The sequence below is a fragment of the Dufourea novaeangliae genome, unplaced genomic scaffold (genome assembly GCF_001272555.1).
Source record: "Dufourea novaeangliae isolate 0120121106 unplaced genomic scaffold, ASM127255v1 scaffold186, whole genome shotgun sequence".
NCBI classification, from domain to species: Eukaryota; Metazoa; Arthropoda; class Insecta; order Hymenoptera; family Halictidae; genus Dufourea; species Dufourea novaeangliae.
In genome coordinates this window covers 70327-86633 of record NW_015374063.1, presented here as the reverse complement: position 1 = coordinate 86633, position 16307 = coordinate 70327, and the positions used below count along the sequence as shown (strand labels likewise).

The 16307-nt window shown below is 36.9% G+C and overlaps 1 protein-coding gene across 1 annotated transcript; it reads left to right on the top strand.

Moving 5' to 3' along the window:
- The first annotated feature begins 249 nt into the window (after positions 1-249).
- LOC107190291 (ornithine decarboxylase 1-like) lies at positions 250-14915 on the top strand. Its single transcript, XM_015579080.1, has 7 exons — positions 250-433; positions 8758-8834; positions 8929-9101; positions 9168-9468; positions 12363-12602; positions 14573-14781; positions 14872-14915. Coding segments are annotated over exons 1-7 (1185 nt in total). The 3' UTR covers positions 14873-14915.
- The last annotated feature ends 1392 nt before the right edge of the window (positions 14916-16307 follow it).

Sequence of the window (16307 nt, the reverse complement as noted above, 5' to 3'; positions counted from 1 at the left end):
TCTATAAGATAAGTTTTCTAGACAACGGTACCTACTGTAGCCGGTAGCGTCATAGTTCTTTGATCCTCTCCGAGATTGAAGTGTCATATCGAAAAACAAATTCAGAAAGAATCGTGATGATAGATAGATCGAGGCTACCTTATCATTGGACACATATCCGATTAGTTTAGTGCGTTGATTCAGACTTTTTGTTTTTCAGCAACGTACAGTTTCAGAGGACTGTGTTGTGTTCAGTTCGGATCGATCAGTATGTCCTGTTTAAGTGCCGTTGAAGTAAAAGTGTACGAAGACACGATGAAGGATGTTGACATAATAAGGAATATAATCGATACAAAGCCCGAGGAGGAATCCTTCTTCATCCTGGATATCGCCAATTTGGTGCAGAAACATCAGAATTTGATCGCACAGATGCCACGAATTGTTCCATTTTATGGTATGTGTGTATGATAAAATTATTCCGTTAAATTTTTTTTTGTAAAATCGTATAACAGTTGTTTGGCTTTCTATTACAAACTATTGTCACTCAAAAGAATGTTTTTAAAAGAAAATTTATTTATGGGAATGATAGAGGAAGGGGAATGATAGAATAGCTCTTCACTACGACATGATTAGTATTCGTAATTATAAAATGATATATTCAGTGTAATATTTATAATTATTTATTATTAATACCTGACAAATGAAAAAATAAGAAAAAATAAAATGTGAAAGTATACTATATTTAGTTCTTTTTAGTAATAACTTCGATGTAAATGTCTACAAAAACTTCACGGTTTGGAAAGTTTTCATGCATAATTGCTTTTCCCCTCGCGTTTTAAATGGTTTTCTTTTGTTTGGAGATATTTTATACGTATCGAAACTTTGTTAGAAAAGTAAAAAAAGTCGAGCCATGTGTTTTTCGAGTTATTACTCTGAATAAGTTGTGGAAATATTGTATGAACAATTATTGATAGTATTATCTTTTAAGCTTCATAAATGGGCTGGCAGAGAGCAATTTAGCCAATTTTACTGTTTGAAGTGAGATTGTCATTTCCGATAGTTCCTTCCTTTGATAATGAGTTCCGTAGCTTCAGGGTCTAATTGTTTATGATTCTTGGTGGACGATTTTATTCTTAATGTGGACATATACGGATCTGATGTTAGAAGTAGTTTGTTGAAAACATCTTCGTTTGTAATTGCAACAATCCGTGACATTTTTCTACTACTTGTAATCCTATATTTTTTGAAGTCCTTATGTCTTGAGTCATGTACCTCTTCAGACAGTTATCATATTGGTAGCAATGCAGTTTCTACTATGTCAGCTCCATCAATTAACAGCTTATGTACAGAGGCTGGCATGTAGTACCAACCATACTTCTGAACACAATATTTGGCCGTCTCAAATGTGTATTCTTGAAATTTAGTCACATTTATTGTATGAGGCGAAGAAATTACTTGAAGTATTGTGTGAAGTCTTTTTCTTAACACTAGGTTTACGGGCACTTATCGTGTAGGTATCTCCACGGCACGCATCAACAAACCCGCAGATTTTCTTTAAAAAACAACTTATTTTATATAATACACAATTTATGATCTCTGAAATTAATGCATAGCTATAGAGATAGGTGTACCACATAGAGAATTTCGAGGTTAAAAAGCATTCGAAATGCGTCAAAATGACGCGTCCCGTAAACCTAGTGTTAATATCACATCAATTTCTGTAATTTCCGCAGAAATTTCGGCGTCCACAAAAAATATACTAGCGGTGTTTCTATTGTTGGAAGAACTGCAACCTTGTTTCACGAAATCAATTAGCAAACGGTTACTGGAAACCCTCGATTTTAGCAGAGACAATTTTTCTTTTGTTTGAAACAAAAACTTTCCTCTCACGGTTCTGTATACATATGTATACAGTCCTGTTTGCACATATTCCTCTCGGTTACTTTAGTTACCAACGTCTTAAACAATTGAGCATTACATAATGTAACATAATGTACATAATGTAAGCAGGTAAGGATTCATGCATAAGTGAAAATTTAAACTTTTACATTTTTCAATATATTTTAATGAAAGTGTCACGAATGAATTGAAGAGATTCTCCCGATGAAAATGAGCGCAAACGCATCAGTCGAGCTATTTTCAATATCATTTTTATCGCTGCATTGTGTATGAATACAAATTATTCGATTACACTCGAGTTTGAACTCATTTTCGCCGGGAGAATCCACAATTCATTCGTGACATGTTCATAAAAATGTATTGAAAAATGTGACAGTTTAAATTTTCACTGATGATTCAAGATTCATGCACTTTGCATGATTTCTTACCTGCATACATTGTATGTCGATGGACGGTCGCTGGTTTTTACGTCAACGCTCTATTTATGGCAGCGCGTTTATTCGTGCTGGCAAAAGTTATTTGAATGTTTATTCGAAGTTTTCAATTATAAGAGATTATATATCTTAATATTATAATTATTAAGTGTTAAATATACATGGGACTTAGAAATGTAAGTCGTATAAAAGAAGTTTTGTTCTTTCAATTTGAAACATGTGCAGTTTTCAGATTTGTCTCTGTTTTATAATTTATGCTTAATACACAAAATGGATCAATTTAACTAACGTTTTAACTAACTTTTTAGAGAATTGGTCATGCTATTTGTTAATATCTCGTCAAGGTACCCCAATTTAAAAAAAAATCATCTCTCTACATTAACTTGTCGCACAGAAAACCTCAATTTTTCCGGATCTGCTAGATAAAACGGGCGAGATCAATTTCAGGCACCACGAGCTTGTCGCGTAGCGGGCTCTCCCCAATCCGCTCCCGCCGCGTGCCCTCCGTTTGCATACTGGATCTCCGTGATCTTGATAAGAGAAGCCACTGAATGGATTATTCTAAAAATTAAGGAACAGATAATTTAATTCTTTCCCCACAATTCGTCTAAATTTCAACTCTTAATGTTAACAATTGATGTTACAGTGATTTTTCAAAGAAAAACAAATTGTCGCGACTACTGATTGATTTAGAGTAAAATATTTTGTTTTAAAATTTGTAGCCAAGTTTCAGTTATTGAATAGTCTATACGGTAATTCAAAAGAATAAAAAATGACGACTTGTAAAAGGGTCTATTTCGACAGTTTTAATTCTTTTGCAACTGAACATCTGCACCGATGTTAACGTACTATATCTAAGTTTTTAGGTAGTAAAAATACTCGCGTTTTTTATTTGAACCTTTTTTCCCTAAAATCATTATATTTTCTTCTGCATGCGAAAAACATGTTTTTCACATAGTTTCGAATTTTTTTAACAATATTTACGAGTCACATACGTCAGAGATGGGCATTAACTAGTTAAAAAATTATTTAAATAACTATTTGAATAAAAGATACTTTATCTTTTATCGTTACTCAAAGCTTGAATAAAAAACGTAACTTTATCGACGAGCGTCGATTAAATAACTTTATTCAACGAGAATTATCCGATGAGTAAAAGTTACTTTTTGTAATCATGGCGTTTCACTTATAGCGTTGCCGTTACTTTCATCTTTCACTTTTAACTTTATCCGAAAACTTCGAGTAAAGCCTCAAAATAGCTTTGGGCCAAGGGTATTCTACACAAGCATATTCTAGCCTGTCCGTGTGACCTCTGCCCCCACTACGTCCTACTCGGCGACACCCCAACACAAGCGTTTTCTACCTCTGTTCTGTGCGCTCTGCTTCGGGTGCCTCGGCAAAAGTCCTACGTCACACGTTTACGACGCGACGGTCGAGTGGCCCAAGCCAGGTCAAAAATCCCAAATCCCAAGCAACCTAAAGTTTACGTCCTAAACGCGGAGAGCTGCATGATTTCTCTCACGCGCTCATGATGAAGACCTCGTCCGAAACCCCGTCCGAAACCCCGTTCGGATCCTGATGCGACGGTTTTACTTTTTATTTTTAATTATTGTATAATTTCATTTTGTAAATTGCCAGTAAAATGAAAGGTTCGAAAATATTAATTTAAGAAGCATTTTACAAAAATGGTTGATGTATTTATTCCTCTTTAATATTTAAATTTTATATTACACAAATACATATTCTCTTATATATACAAAAATTATTCTTACAATTAGATGTTACCTTTATTTTAAATCCATTACATTAATATGTTACGTACAGTGAAATGAAAGCTTGGAAGATATTAATTTAAGAATCTTATACGTACGAAAGACCTTTAGAAATAACTTCCCTAATTTTATATTTTTTCTGCACGGTCACAGCGGCTATTGCTATCGAACAAAACTTTCTTTTACTCATTGTATACAGTTATTTCCCTTTTTTAATCTCGTTGTCAGAAGGTTCGACATTTGGTCGACAGCCGTTTTCGTCCGCGCGGTACTAGCAGAATTCGGAACAAAAGGGTCATAAACCTGTACCCTTCGAGTACGCGCTTAGTAACCAACTTAATGGTTTGCAAATGTACACGTTACCCTGAGGGGAGGTTTTACTTTTCCATGACGTATTGGAAAATCCAACAGATTTCTCCTCCTTCAGGGTAACCAATCAGTGGACAATATTTTTAGCAACCGCCTTCATCCTAAACGCAAGAAATGCTAGTCAGCCAGTTTTTAAGTGACTTCAGTGAGCTTCGCGTCGTGAGTAAACTCTGACCTGCGATTCCCGTTAGTCTGAAAAACTTTTCTGTGTTGTATTTTCTTATTGTTACCCCTCATAATGGATACGTACCAAGGTGATTCAGCAATCGAAGAAGGACCTGTTTTGGCAAATGAACAATTGCCAGGTATTTTAAATGGAAAGTATTTTAAAGTTTCTGTGCGTCAGGATAAAAGTGTTATTGGCTTGTGCCAAATTTGTTTACCCAATAACAAAGAAATAAAGGAGCATTTGACCTCGTCGTCAAATTTTCGCTCACACCTCAAGCGGAAACATCTTACAGAATTTGAACAATATAATGCCGAACTGCAAAATAGGAGACAACGCATAAACGTAGAAGACTCTACACGTGTCCGAAAAGAAGAGAAGAGGACCGACCGCGATCAATTTGAACTGGACGTGACGAAATATGTGATCAGTGCAATGATTCCCCTAAAATCAGTGGAAGACATTTATTTTCGCCAAATGTTTAAGAACCTAGGACATTCGGAAAAAGTGACCAATATAAGCCGACGCACAGTAGGACGAGTAATGAACAACCTGTTTTTGAAAAATATTTATCAAATTAAACAACACTTGAAAACAGTTTCATATGTTTGCACCACGGCAGATATATTTTCTGCACGAAGAAGAAGTTTCTTCGGTGTAACAGTACATTGGATTTCCTCAAAGTATGAGAGGAAATCAGCGGCACTTGCATGTCGTCGCTTCGCGGGTGTCCATTCATTCGATAAGATAACGGATATGTTGAAGACAATTCACGGAGAATTTGGCCTGACAACTGATAAAATCGTGGCTACTATCACAGATAACGCTAGTAACTTTGTTAAAGCATTTAAACTATTTGGCATAAATGAATCTTGTATTACAATAGAAGATGAAGAGGGCAATTCATCGGATTCATCGAGTTCATCGACAGAAGAAGAAGAAGAAGAAGAAGAAGAAGAAGAAGAAGAAGAAGAAGAAGAAGAAGAAGAAGAAAGAGAACAAGAAGAAAATACCAACAGGATACTCATAGATTTTGTATTGCCCCGACACATTCGATGTGCGGCACATACCTTAAGTTTGTGCGTAACGACGGATATGATGCAAACGATCCGCGGAAATGATTTGCTATCAGCGATTCACACGGGAGTCATGGAAAAGTGCAATATTTTGTGGAAGGCCGCTATGAGGCCAAAATCAGCTGAAGAAATAGAGAGGATTATTGGCCACACCTTAAAAAGACCTTGCGAGACTACGTGGAATTCCTTCTATGATTCCCTAACACAAATAATGGAAAATGAAAACAAAATTATTGAAGTAGCAAGAGTTTTGGGAATCAAAAATATATTAAGAGAAAATGACTTCCTATACATAAAAGAACATTCAAGATGTACGTCACCGATAGCAAGAGCAATAGATATTTTGCAAGGAGAAAACGATATCTTTTACGGGATATTACTACCTTGTCTATTGTCTCTTCAACGAACGTTGAAAGATTTAACAGAACACACGTGGACATTTTGTGGGTCTCTGAGTGCATGCCTCCTTGCTAGTTTAGAAAATAGATTTACAAATTATTTCAATTTCAATACACCGGAGGCAAATAATGTTGCACTTGCGGCATTGACACATCCGCAATTTAAAAACCGGTGGTTCCCGTGTATAGAAGAATTTTATCGTGATGAACTCATGGAACTGTTCAAGAAAACGATCACACAGGAACTAAAAAACAACAACTCTTCGGTCACAGCCATGCCCACAGCCACAACATCATCAACACATGATGATTTTTTTTATTTCGATGACAATCCAACGGATCAAATTATAGACTACACATCAAAAGCATCATTGCAGGTCAGTAAATTGTTACCTAATTGGTAAATACATGTATTTTTGTCAAGTTAATATAATGCAGTATGTATGTTATTAATTTTAAAAAATTTTGTTTTACAGATGCTACATTTCTTGGAAGAAAGAGATAAAGATTGGAAAATTTTAGAAAAGTACCCGGAAGTGAAGAAAATCTTTTTTAAATATAATACACCACTGCCGTCGTCTGCATCAGTAGAAAGATTGTTTTCATATGCGACGATCACCAATTCACCGAAGTGTAACAGACTTTCCGACAGTAACTTTGAGAAGAGAGTTATTCTGAAAGCAAACTTGAATCAGTTGGAAAAGTGAAAATGCTGCCGTCAGTATCAGGTACTATTGATTGCATTTTAGAATTGCCTAATAAAGTTTTCCTTCCCTACGTGAAGGAAACGTTGTACTGGAAAACTTATTTAACTTTTCCTTCCCTACGTGAAGGAAACGTTGTACTGGAAAACTTTATTAGGCAATTCTAAAATGCAATCAATAGTACCTGATACTGACGGCAGCATTTTCACTTTTCCAATGATATACATATAGTAGGACTCCTATAATAGGAGTTACAAGACTTAGGCGCGGTGGTGGCCGCCGCGGGGGTTTTAGTGGGTGAGAGTCCCACACTACCTCGGAGTCCCACCCCAGGACTCCGAGGTGTGCATAATGCATTTCCCCCGCGAAAAAAAAAAAAAAAAAAAGGAGTTACAAGATTTCAAGGGTCACGAGTGTTGTTTAACCCTCCGAGCACGGGGCACGGAAGCATGGTCATCGATCCCTATTTTATTTCTCACCCCACACATACATTCTACTAATATGCTTATGAATAAAATACTTTAATTTAATCAACTGTTTCCTTTTATATTCCTTTTCCCATTTTCATTACTAACTTTTATGCAGTATGTTTTAATTTTTATGCAATTTTTTAAACTTTATGTATAAACTTAGTAAACCTCGTGGTATTTTTAACTTTTATGTAACATTATTTTAATTTGATTTAATAGTAAATAAAATGTATAATATAAATTTGTTAAATAGAATTTTTTTATTATTCTGTTACGAACAGTGTTGAATAGAATTCGATCTACTAACTAGTATGTCATACGTATACATTTCATTTCTAATGACCTCCCAAACCATTTTATACAAACAAATAGCTAATCAGAATTACTTTTTGTTGAAAGTCTAATTCGACTGGACTATTATTCTAGCTGGAAAAAGGTATTTGATATTTTTTTCAAAGCTTTCAAATAAAGATACAGATGAAAGATGAAAATGTAATTCGACACTATGGATGAAACGCTCTATTAATAAAGTCGAGGGAGCCTCACTCGACGCTGTCTCCGTGTGGGCCGACCGCGACAGGGATGGTACCCCCAGTACCACCCCTCGGCCATGGCTGCCCCGGGGGCGGCGCGAGGAGTCACTGCGGCAATGATCCCAAAACTCGCGCGCTCGCGGGCAAGAACAAGAAATGAATAAAATACTTTCTCTTCAACTGGGATTCGATCACTGAACTTCCAGATTTGCACGCCATGCACCCAGTCACTTCGCCGTTGCGGATCTCCCCCCTTAACTCCTTGCATGTATGTGTGTTGTTTGTTTCCTTTGAGTCGACGTGAAATACAGCTTCGCTGGTATTAACATTTCAGCTTTAGAATAAATTGTAATACTTGTCATATGAATTGAATGCCTTTTGTATCTGGAATCATATTAACAATAAAGTAATACTTGAGAGTGAAGTCGTAAAAGTTTTTCTCAAAACCATTATTTGGAAAATGGTTACCACGATATTTCAAATTCTATTTGTCCGATGCCCACTTTGTGCACACATCTTTAGCAGTTCGTCTATACCAGAACTGAGCCAAAATAGTTTTCTTCTTTAATTTCACATCCCGAAAAAGACAAAAAAAAATCGCAAAAATCGATAATTCATTTTCAAATTGCAGCCATTTTCCAAATTTTGAACATTTCAAATCTGGCATTTGCGATAGCAATATCCGAATAATTTAAGAATCTTTTTAGTTTTTGTTGTTATTTCAAATGAACAGAACGACCAGAATTATGGTAACCAATCGAGCAATTTTTTTCGTGGTGGTTAAATTTCATGGGCTGCAATGTCATCTTTATTTCGTTATGATATACATATAATAAACATACAAAACAAACGCCCTTAACAGAAATTCCTGAAAAAATTTAACAAAATCGAATGCCACAATACAATATCCCCTTAAATGTCCAATTTATTAACACCCTTGTATAAATTCAATTGCAGCTGTCAAATGCAACCCGTACCCCATGGTTATTAAGACACTGGCTGCCTTGAATTGCGGTTTCGATTGCGCCTCTGAGGTATTGAAGTCTTTACTATCGTCAGTTGACCTGACAGCGTTCCGCTAACTATTCTGTCGCCGATAAACAAATGTAATTGAACTGTTCGAAACAGCAAGAAATAAGGGAAGTGATGTCGCATGGTGTATCCGCGGAACGAATCATTTTCGCGAATCCAACGAAGCTGCCCACGCACATAAGGTTCTCGAGGAAAGTGAACGTCGAGAAAATGACCGTGGACAGTGAGACGGAACTGATGAAAATCAAAAAGTATTTTCCAGAAGCAAAGTAGGTTTCCTTGTTTTTGTTTCAATAGATTAAACATGTTTTTCGCCTGTCATGAATATTTATCAGAATAGTGATTCGCATTCGATGCGACGCTGTCATCTCGATGGTGTGTCTCGGAACGAAATACGGTTGTGATCCGGGCGATGAAGCTGTTCGCTTGATACACCTAACGAAAGATCTCGGTTTGACATTGCACGGATTCAGCTTTCACGTGGGAAGTCCCTGCGGCGAGGCGGCCGCTTACGGAAGAGGCATCGAGATATGCAAAAGATTGATCGACATTGCTAGAACGATTGGTTGTCACGATGCCCAGTTGATCGATATCGGGGGAGGGTTTCCTGGGGAAACTGGATCCCGATTGGACCAAGTGAGATTATTTAATTTTTATTTCCATATAGACTGACAAAAAATTTGTTCACGGAAGGCTACCGCAAAATTCACGAAAATTTATTCATGGGAGAATGTCGGAGCTGTTTGACGGAATTATGCACCAAGTTTTGCGGGTTTTGTTTTAAAAGTACGGAAAATCCATCAGGTGGTACAACTGACAATGAAGTTTTTATGTGGAAAAATAAGATTAAAATGTATAGTGAAATTTGTTTATACAAGCTTTTGTTTTCGAGATAATCGTGCTTGCAGATTTGTCTGCCTTGCACATGCTATGTGTATAATAGATTTTATATATTTATTCAATGTTAAAGATAAAGATAATTATAATTTGCATTAGTATTATATCATAAACTATAGAGTAAACTATCATTTCGCAAAAATTTACTGCAAGTAATGTACTAAATTTACCGTTTTATAATTTACCAAACTTACATATATAGTTTATATACCTACCAATTTCATAAGTTTCATTAAATTGTTATAGAATAATATTTATTCTTTTATTAACGGATACCTAGTCTGAAAATATTGTTTGTAAACATTTGTTAGTTGGTTTTTATAGTAGTTGTATATACAGGCTGTAACATAAATGTTATCCGACCCGGAAATGGGGCACTCGGGGAGTGAATTGGAACAACTTTTTCCTTAGCAACAATGTAATCTGAGTGATTCAATGAGGCTTCGTTACCGAGATATTAACGAAAAGCCGCGACAAATCAGAGCGCGAGTTTGCCAGCCGAGTTCCTGCGCTAGCGGTGGCTACGCGCTATGCTTGTACTACGAAGCTCCGAACAAGTAGGTCAGCATGCATCGCAGGAATCTGCGTATAATAGCAAATAAAAAAGACGTAACAAATAAAATCATACATTTTATCATCTGTCGTTTGTTATTTAAAGAGATTACTGAATGAAACGTAAATGCAGCCAAATTATGTGTAACGTAAAAAGACGAATGCACACTTACATTTTTGTAAATTCCTTTTTACGAATTTGTAAATTACCTTTTCAAATAACGTGTGAACGAAAAGGTAATGTAACAGAGAATGAACGAGAAGTGATCGGAGTTCGGTCTTGGTATAAAAATTCGTAGTTTAATAACGGGCAACAATGTTACTGATAATGAATAAGTTTCTTCAAAAAGCCCGAAGAAAAATTTAGGTATAGACACTTACAGAATTATCGCCGGAAATAAATCATAGCTTGCGTTAAATTAAAAAAATAATCAGCAATAAATTGATTAGAACTCACTCTTTCGGAAATTCACCTGCAGTTTGCAAACCTGTGTCACTAGGTCACTGAACCGATTCTGGTCATCGACTGCCGAAACGGTTTATGGCAGGGTATCGCCCAGTTCCCAGGTGATCGCAGGTATACCTCACCAGCCGAAGTTAAAGGTTGCAACCTCAAGTGCGTCCGGGATATTCCACCGAATACGTATTCACTACACTGCACGTCTACTAACACTGATCACCCGACACAATCACTTAATGTATTTTTAATCCAACGTGTTGTTCCTACGTTAGGAAAATTCGTGACCCCTGAAATGGCCGATTGTTTTCAATTTATCAGATGTTTTACGTAGCCAAACACTTGCACATCAGCAGCCGCATATCCGTTATTCTGTACATACCACCAGAACATTGCGTAATACTCCCGTGAACTGAACATCACTGTCGCCCGATTGCTAACCGACTGACAGAATTTTTCCGAAAGGACTTCCTCTACCCCCAAGTAGTTTCCCATCGTTACATTGTGAGGTCACTCCCACCGCGGCAACAAGATGTAGGTAAAAAGAAACCAGCGTTCTAGGAAAACACGTGCTTTGCAGAAGTGCAACGAACGAACCGTCGTGCAGTTTCACCGAATATCCCGAACGCACTTGACATTACAACCCTTAATTTCGGCTGGTGAGATATACCTGCGATCACCTGCGATCACTTGCTATCTGGGCGATACCCTGCCATAAACCGTTTCGGCAGTCGATGACCAGGATCGGTTCAGTGACCTAGTGACACAGGTTTGCAAACTGCAGGTGAATTTCCGAAAGGGTGAGTTCTGATCAATTTATTGCTGATTATTATTTTCTTAATTTAATGCAAGCTGTGGCTTATTTCCGGCGATAATTCTGCAAGTTTCTGTACCTAACTTTTTCTTCGGGCTTTTTGAAGAAACTTATTCATTATCAGTAACGTTGTTGACAGTTATTAAACTACGAATTTTTATACCAATACCAAATTACGATCACTTCTCGTTTATTCTCTGTTACATTACCTTCTCGTTCACACGTTATTTAAAAAGGAAATTTACAAACTCGTAAAAAGGAATTTACAAAAATGTAAATGTGCATTCGTCTTTTTACGTTACACATAATTTGCCTACATTTACGTTTCATTCATTAATCTCTTTAAATAACAAACGACAGATGATAAAAGGTATGATTTTATTTGTTACGTCTTGTTTATTTGCTATTATTATACGCGGTTTCCTGCGATGCATGGTGACCTACTTGTTCGGAGCTTCGTAGTACGAGCGTAGCGCGTAGCCACCGCTAGCGTGGGAACTCGGCTGGCAAGCTCGCGCTCTGATTGGTCGCGGTTTTTCGTTAATATCTTGGTAACGAAGCTTACGATTACAGTACAAGTTGTTCTAATTCCCCCCCCCCCCCCAGTGCCCCATTTCCGGGTCGGACAACATTTATGTTACACCCTGTAGAAACATACTTACTGGACTGAAAATAAAGTATAAAAAATTATTTATTTTTTCTCGTTTGTATTGTTTCATTCATCGTATTTAACTTTTTGGAAAACACCTGTATTTATGTTTCATAATGTTAAATATTATGATGTTTATCTTTTCATCTCTTTGTACTTAGTTTGCCAGTGTAATCAATGACGCGATTCAGGACGTTGATCCAAGTATCAAGATTATCAGCGAACCAGGACAATATTACGTGACATCGGCATTTACTTTAGCGTCGTACATACACACGAAAAAGATACTCTCTCGGGAAGAGAAATTGATCAGAATGTACTACGTAGGTTGCGGTGTGTACACTTCATTTATAGAAGAGCTACTGGGCGTGAGAGCTAGAATTCCAATCACGTTGGACAAGGTACTAGCACAATTTCCCAAACATAATGATTAGACTGTATATTCTAAATGGATATTCATCTAAAGTAGTAGATGTACAAATAAGTAATTCACTATGTTTTATCAAATTCAGTAATTTTTTCTGGAGGAACTCAGAAGTCTATGCCAACTCAGTGATACTTTACCTCGACCTTCAGCGGCAACAGTCATTTTAAAAGAAGAAAAGGGTAGAAAGATGTTTTATATGTAAACAATGTTACCAACCTATTAAAAAGAATTAGTGGATTACTTAATAGTACACGTAACAGATTTCGACGGGTTAATAACACTGTTCAACATGTAAAAAGTTTTGCTATTTTCGGCCGATGTTTGTGATAGATCTTTATGGTCTGAATATGAATCTGCAAACCGTTTCTACTCAGCACGTCGGATTCTTGAAAAAATGAATTTTCAAGAAAATTGTAAATTTTCAATTTTGGAACTGTGTTATGCTTTTATAGTAATGGTTATTCAGTTTCTTTTGACACGAAATAATTCTGTGGACTTTTCCGAACAAAATGTTGTATTATAGATATCTAAATGTTTAACTAATGTTCAAAGTGAAATGGACACCCAAAACGGATCAATTTTTGCTGATATTTTTCACTTTATTTCAAAAACTAATGATCTAGCAGAAAATCTAACCATATCACACGACAGAGACGACCCTGTCGAGGAAACTGCCAAGGAAACTTACAAAATCTATTTTGTTTTCACTAGAGAACCGAAATAGGTCAGCAAAACACGCGGTGGCGTCAGTGGTACTCAATGACGGCGGTCGCCTTGCCTGCCACTCAGCGTAAAGGCTGCCGTCTAGGGATGACTCGATACAAGTACATACGAGTACATTAATCGATATCTTTGTTTCGGTACTGAGTAAGTATCGATACCTTCATACAATACTAGCAATGAGTGAAAGTATTGATACCTTGGCGGTATCTGTTCAACGCTACAGCCGTCCATTTGAGAGTATCTCGCACGAGTTACGCTCGAGAGTACTGTCACGACATACAAAAAGCGAGTGGATAATGTGGATACACCTCTGAGAATTACTGTCCGAGAGCATCGCTTAACTGTATGTCAACTGTGTTTGCTGTATGTCGTGACAGTACTCTCGAGGGCAACACACGCGAGATACTATCAAATGGATGGCTGCCTTTACGACATACAATAAACACAGATAGTGGACATACAGTTGAGCGATTCGCTCACGAGAAATACTCTCGAGAGCAACTTGCGGCAGTCAATAATATTCTATCCGACAGTCGCTCGCCGAGAACAAAATAATTTTGTACTTCTGTGAGAACTGTCGCGCGAGAAATATAATGTCCGGCAAGAAAAATTGGTGTGAAAACGAAATCAACAATGTAATTACATTTTGATTGAATTTTGATTTAATTACGCTTAGTTCAAAACAAACTGTAGGTCAGACGAGCACGGACGAATCTCTATGACGTTTTAATGACTATCTGAGAGTAAAAACTCTGGCAGCTACTTTCGTTCCACTGTCACCGCCGCGTGTTTTGCCGAACTATTTCGCTTCTCTATTGAAAATAAAACGGATTTTGTAACTTTTCTTGACACCTTCCTCCGCAAAAAGGTCTGCTCTATCGCGTGATATGGTTAATTTTCTCCTAGACCCTTAGCTTTTAAATAAATTCAAAAATATAATCAAAATAATAACTATTATAGTAACAACAATTTACATCATTTTGTTCAGAAGAGTCCAACGAATTATTTCTTGTCAAAAGAAACTGAATAATCGTATAATTCGAATCAAATATTCGTTTATAAATAAATTTCTTCGAAGAATGTATTTTTCTTATACATACATATGAAGGAGAAACATTTCTTGAAAACAACGTCCCACTAAAATGTTCTTTCAGCTATGTAATACCGTCTTACATTTTAAATAGTAGTGTCTTTAGTATGAAACATTTTATACTGTTCCAGCCAGCGAGTGATGAAAAATTTTTGTCATGGGTTTGGGGCCCAACATGTGACTCGTTTGACTGTATACTAAAGAGCGTGTCACTGCCAGACCTCGAAATCGGTAATTGGCTGATATGGAGGGATATGGGCGCGTACAGCATTGCCATCTCTTCTACGTTTAACGGTTTCAAGGAACCCGTAGTGTACCCGTTCACCAGGAAAAGTAAATGGTTGGTAGAATTTATGTTATAGAATTTTTAAAATTATTCTTATAAAGTAAAAAGAATATAGCTGATTTTTGAACGTTTATTGAATTTCAGAGAAGCTATTACCACATATCGATTTTAATTTCGGTGTAACAGGAACGAAAATTCTAATTCGAATTTTATTTCAATTAATCTAGTAACATTTTCACCTCATTATTATTTATTGAATTTAACTTGAAAAAGTCATGCAACTCTGAATTAGACAATTCCGTGAGAGTATTTTTTACTGTTCATTTAGGCTTTAATTAGTTTTTCTGTACATCTGGAAAATTAATGTACCCTGGTAAGTTCACGACGTAAACAATTATTCTCTAGTCGATTGTTGCTAAAATCATGAATGAAAAAAATTTGTAACGTATTATAACCTAATAACATTCACAGATCTGTTGATGTCTGTTTAATGTGTAAGTATTACGAGACGATTAAAAATTAATTATTCATTTTTTAACATTTGTCACGCAGAAACTCACGAAGAAAGTTGCCAATGAATTGTTCTGTATAAATTAGACTGTTAAAGGCAAAGTAATAGATTTTTAAAAATCTTCTACTACATTCTGTGTAAATCTAGTCACGTTCACTGTTTAGAAAGCAATCATGCGAACAATTGAAAACGTTTCCATGAAAGCGTAATTAAAGGTGTCTTTATCTTGAATTGTGAGTAAGCGTGTGCCTTTTCATATAATTTAAATATCCATTCTTATACGAGCCCTTTGTCATAGTTTTAGAATTATTGTAGTAATATAAGGCAGGAAGAAGCACTGAAACTTCCATTAACTTTATAATCATGTTTTAAGTGTTTTATTGCTATGCTATTATAATGAATTTTAGTATCGACGTAAAGTTGCTACAGAAGTTCTATTTGTTACGCGAGGAAGAAATTCCACTATTTTACTAAAAAATAATTATGTATTAATAAATATTTATGACAAAAAGCATTACATTTTGTTGAAAAGAAATTGACAAAAAAAATTTGTGCAGTAACGCAATACTGTAAGAGTTCGGCCCGTTCGCCCTGTGGGCATGCGAGTTCATGGGGTCACTGCTGCGGTGACCCCTCGCGCTGCTCGCGGGGCTGCTAGGCTGAGGTGGTGGTACTGGGGGTACCATCCCTGTCGCGACCAGCCCAAAGAAGGACAGTGTTGAGAGGTGACCCTTCGGCACTGTAAGATGGAGGAGGCAGGACGGATTAAAAGCCGTCTCTGGGCGGGGGGGGGGTGGAATACCACCCCCCCTTCTGAGGAGAGTTCTTTCCCCGTTGGGGGAGGAGCATGGGCGGTCCCGGTCGCGGATATGTGCGTCGGTGTTCCCGTGGCAGGCCCTTACGCCCGGGAGGGTCACCGAGGGGTTTTTAGCGTAGTGTAATCTCGCACAGTCCATCTCCGCCCCCAGCGGAGACGGTATCGCCTTTTCAAGGCTTTCTCCCCGTCAAAAAAAAAAGAATTCGGCCCATTCTGCGTTTGCTATGTATAATAACTGTATACCAGGTGTGT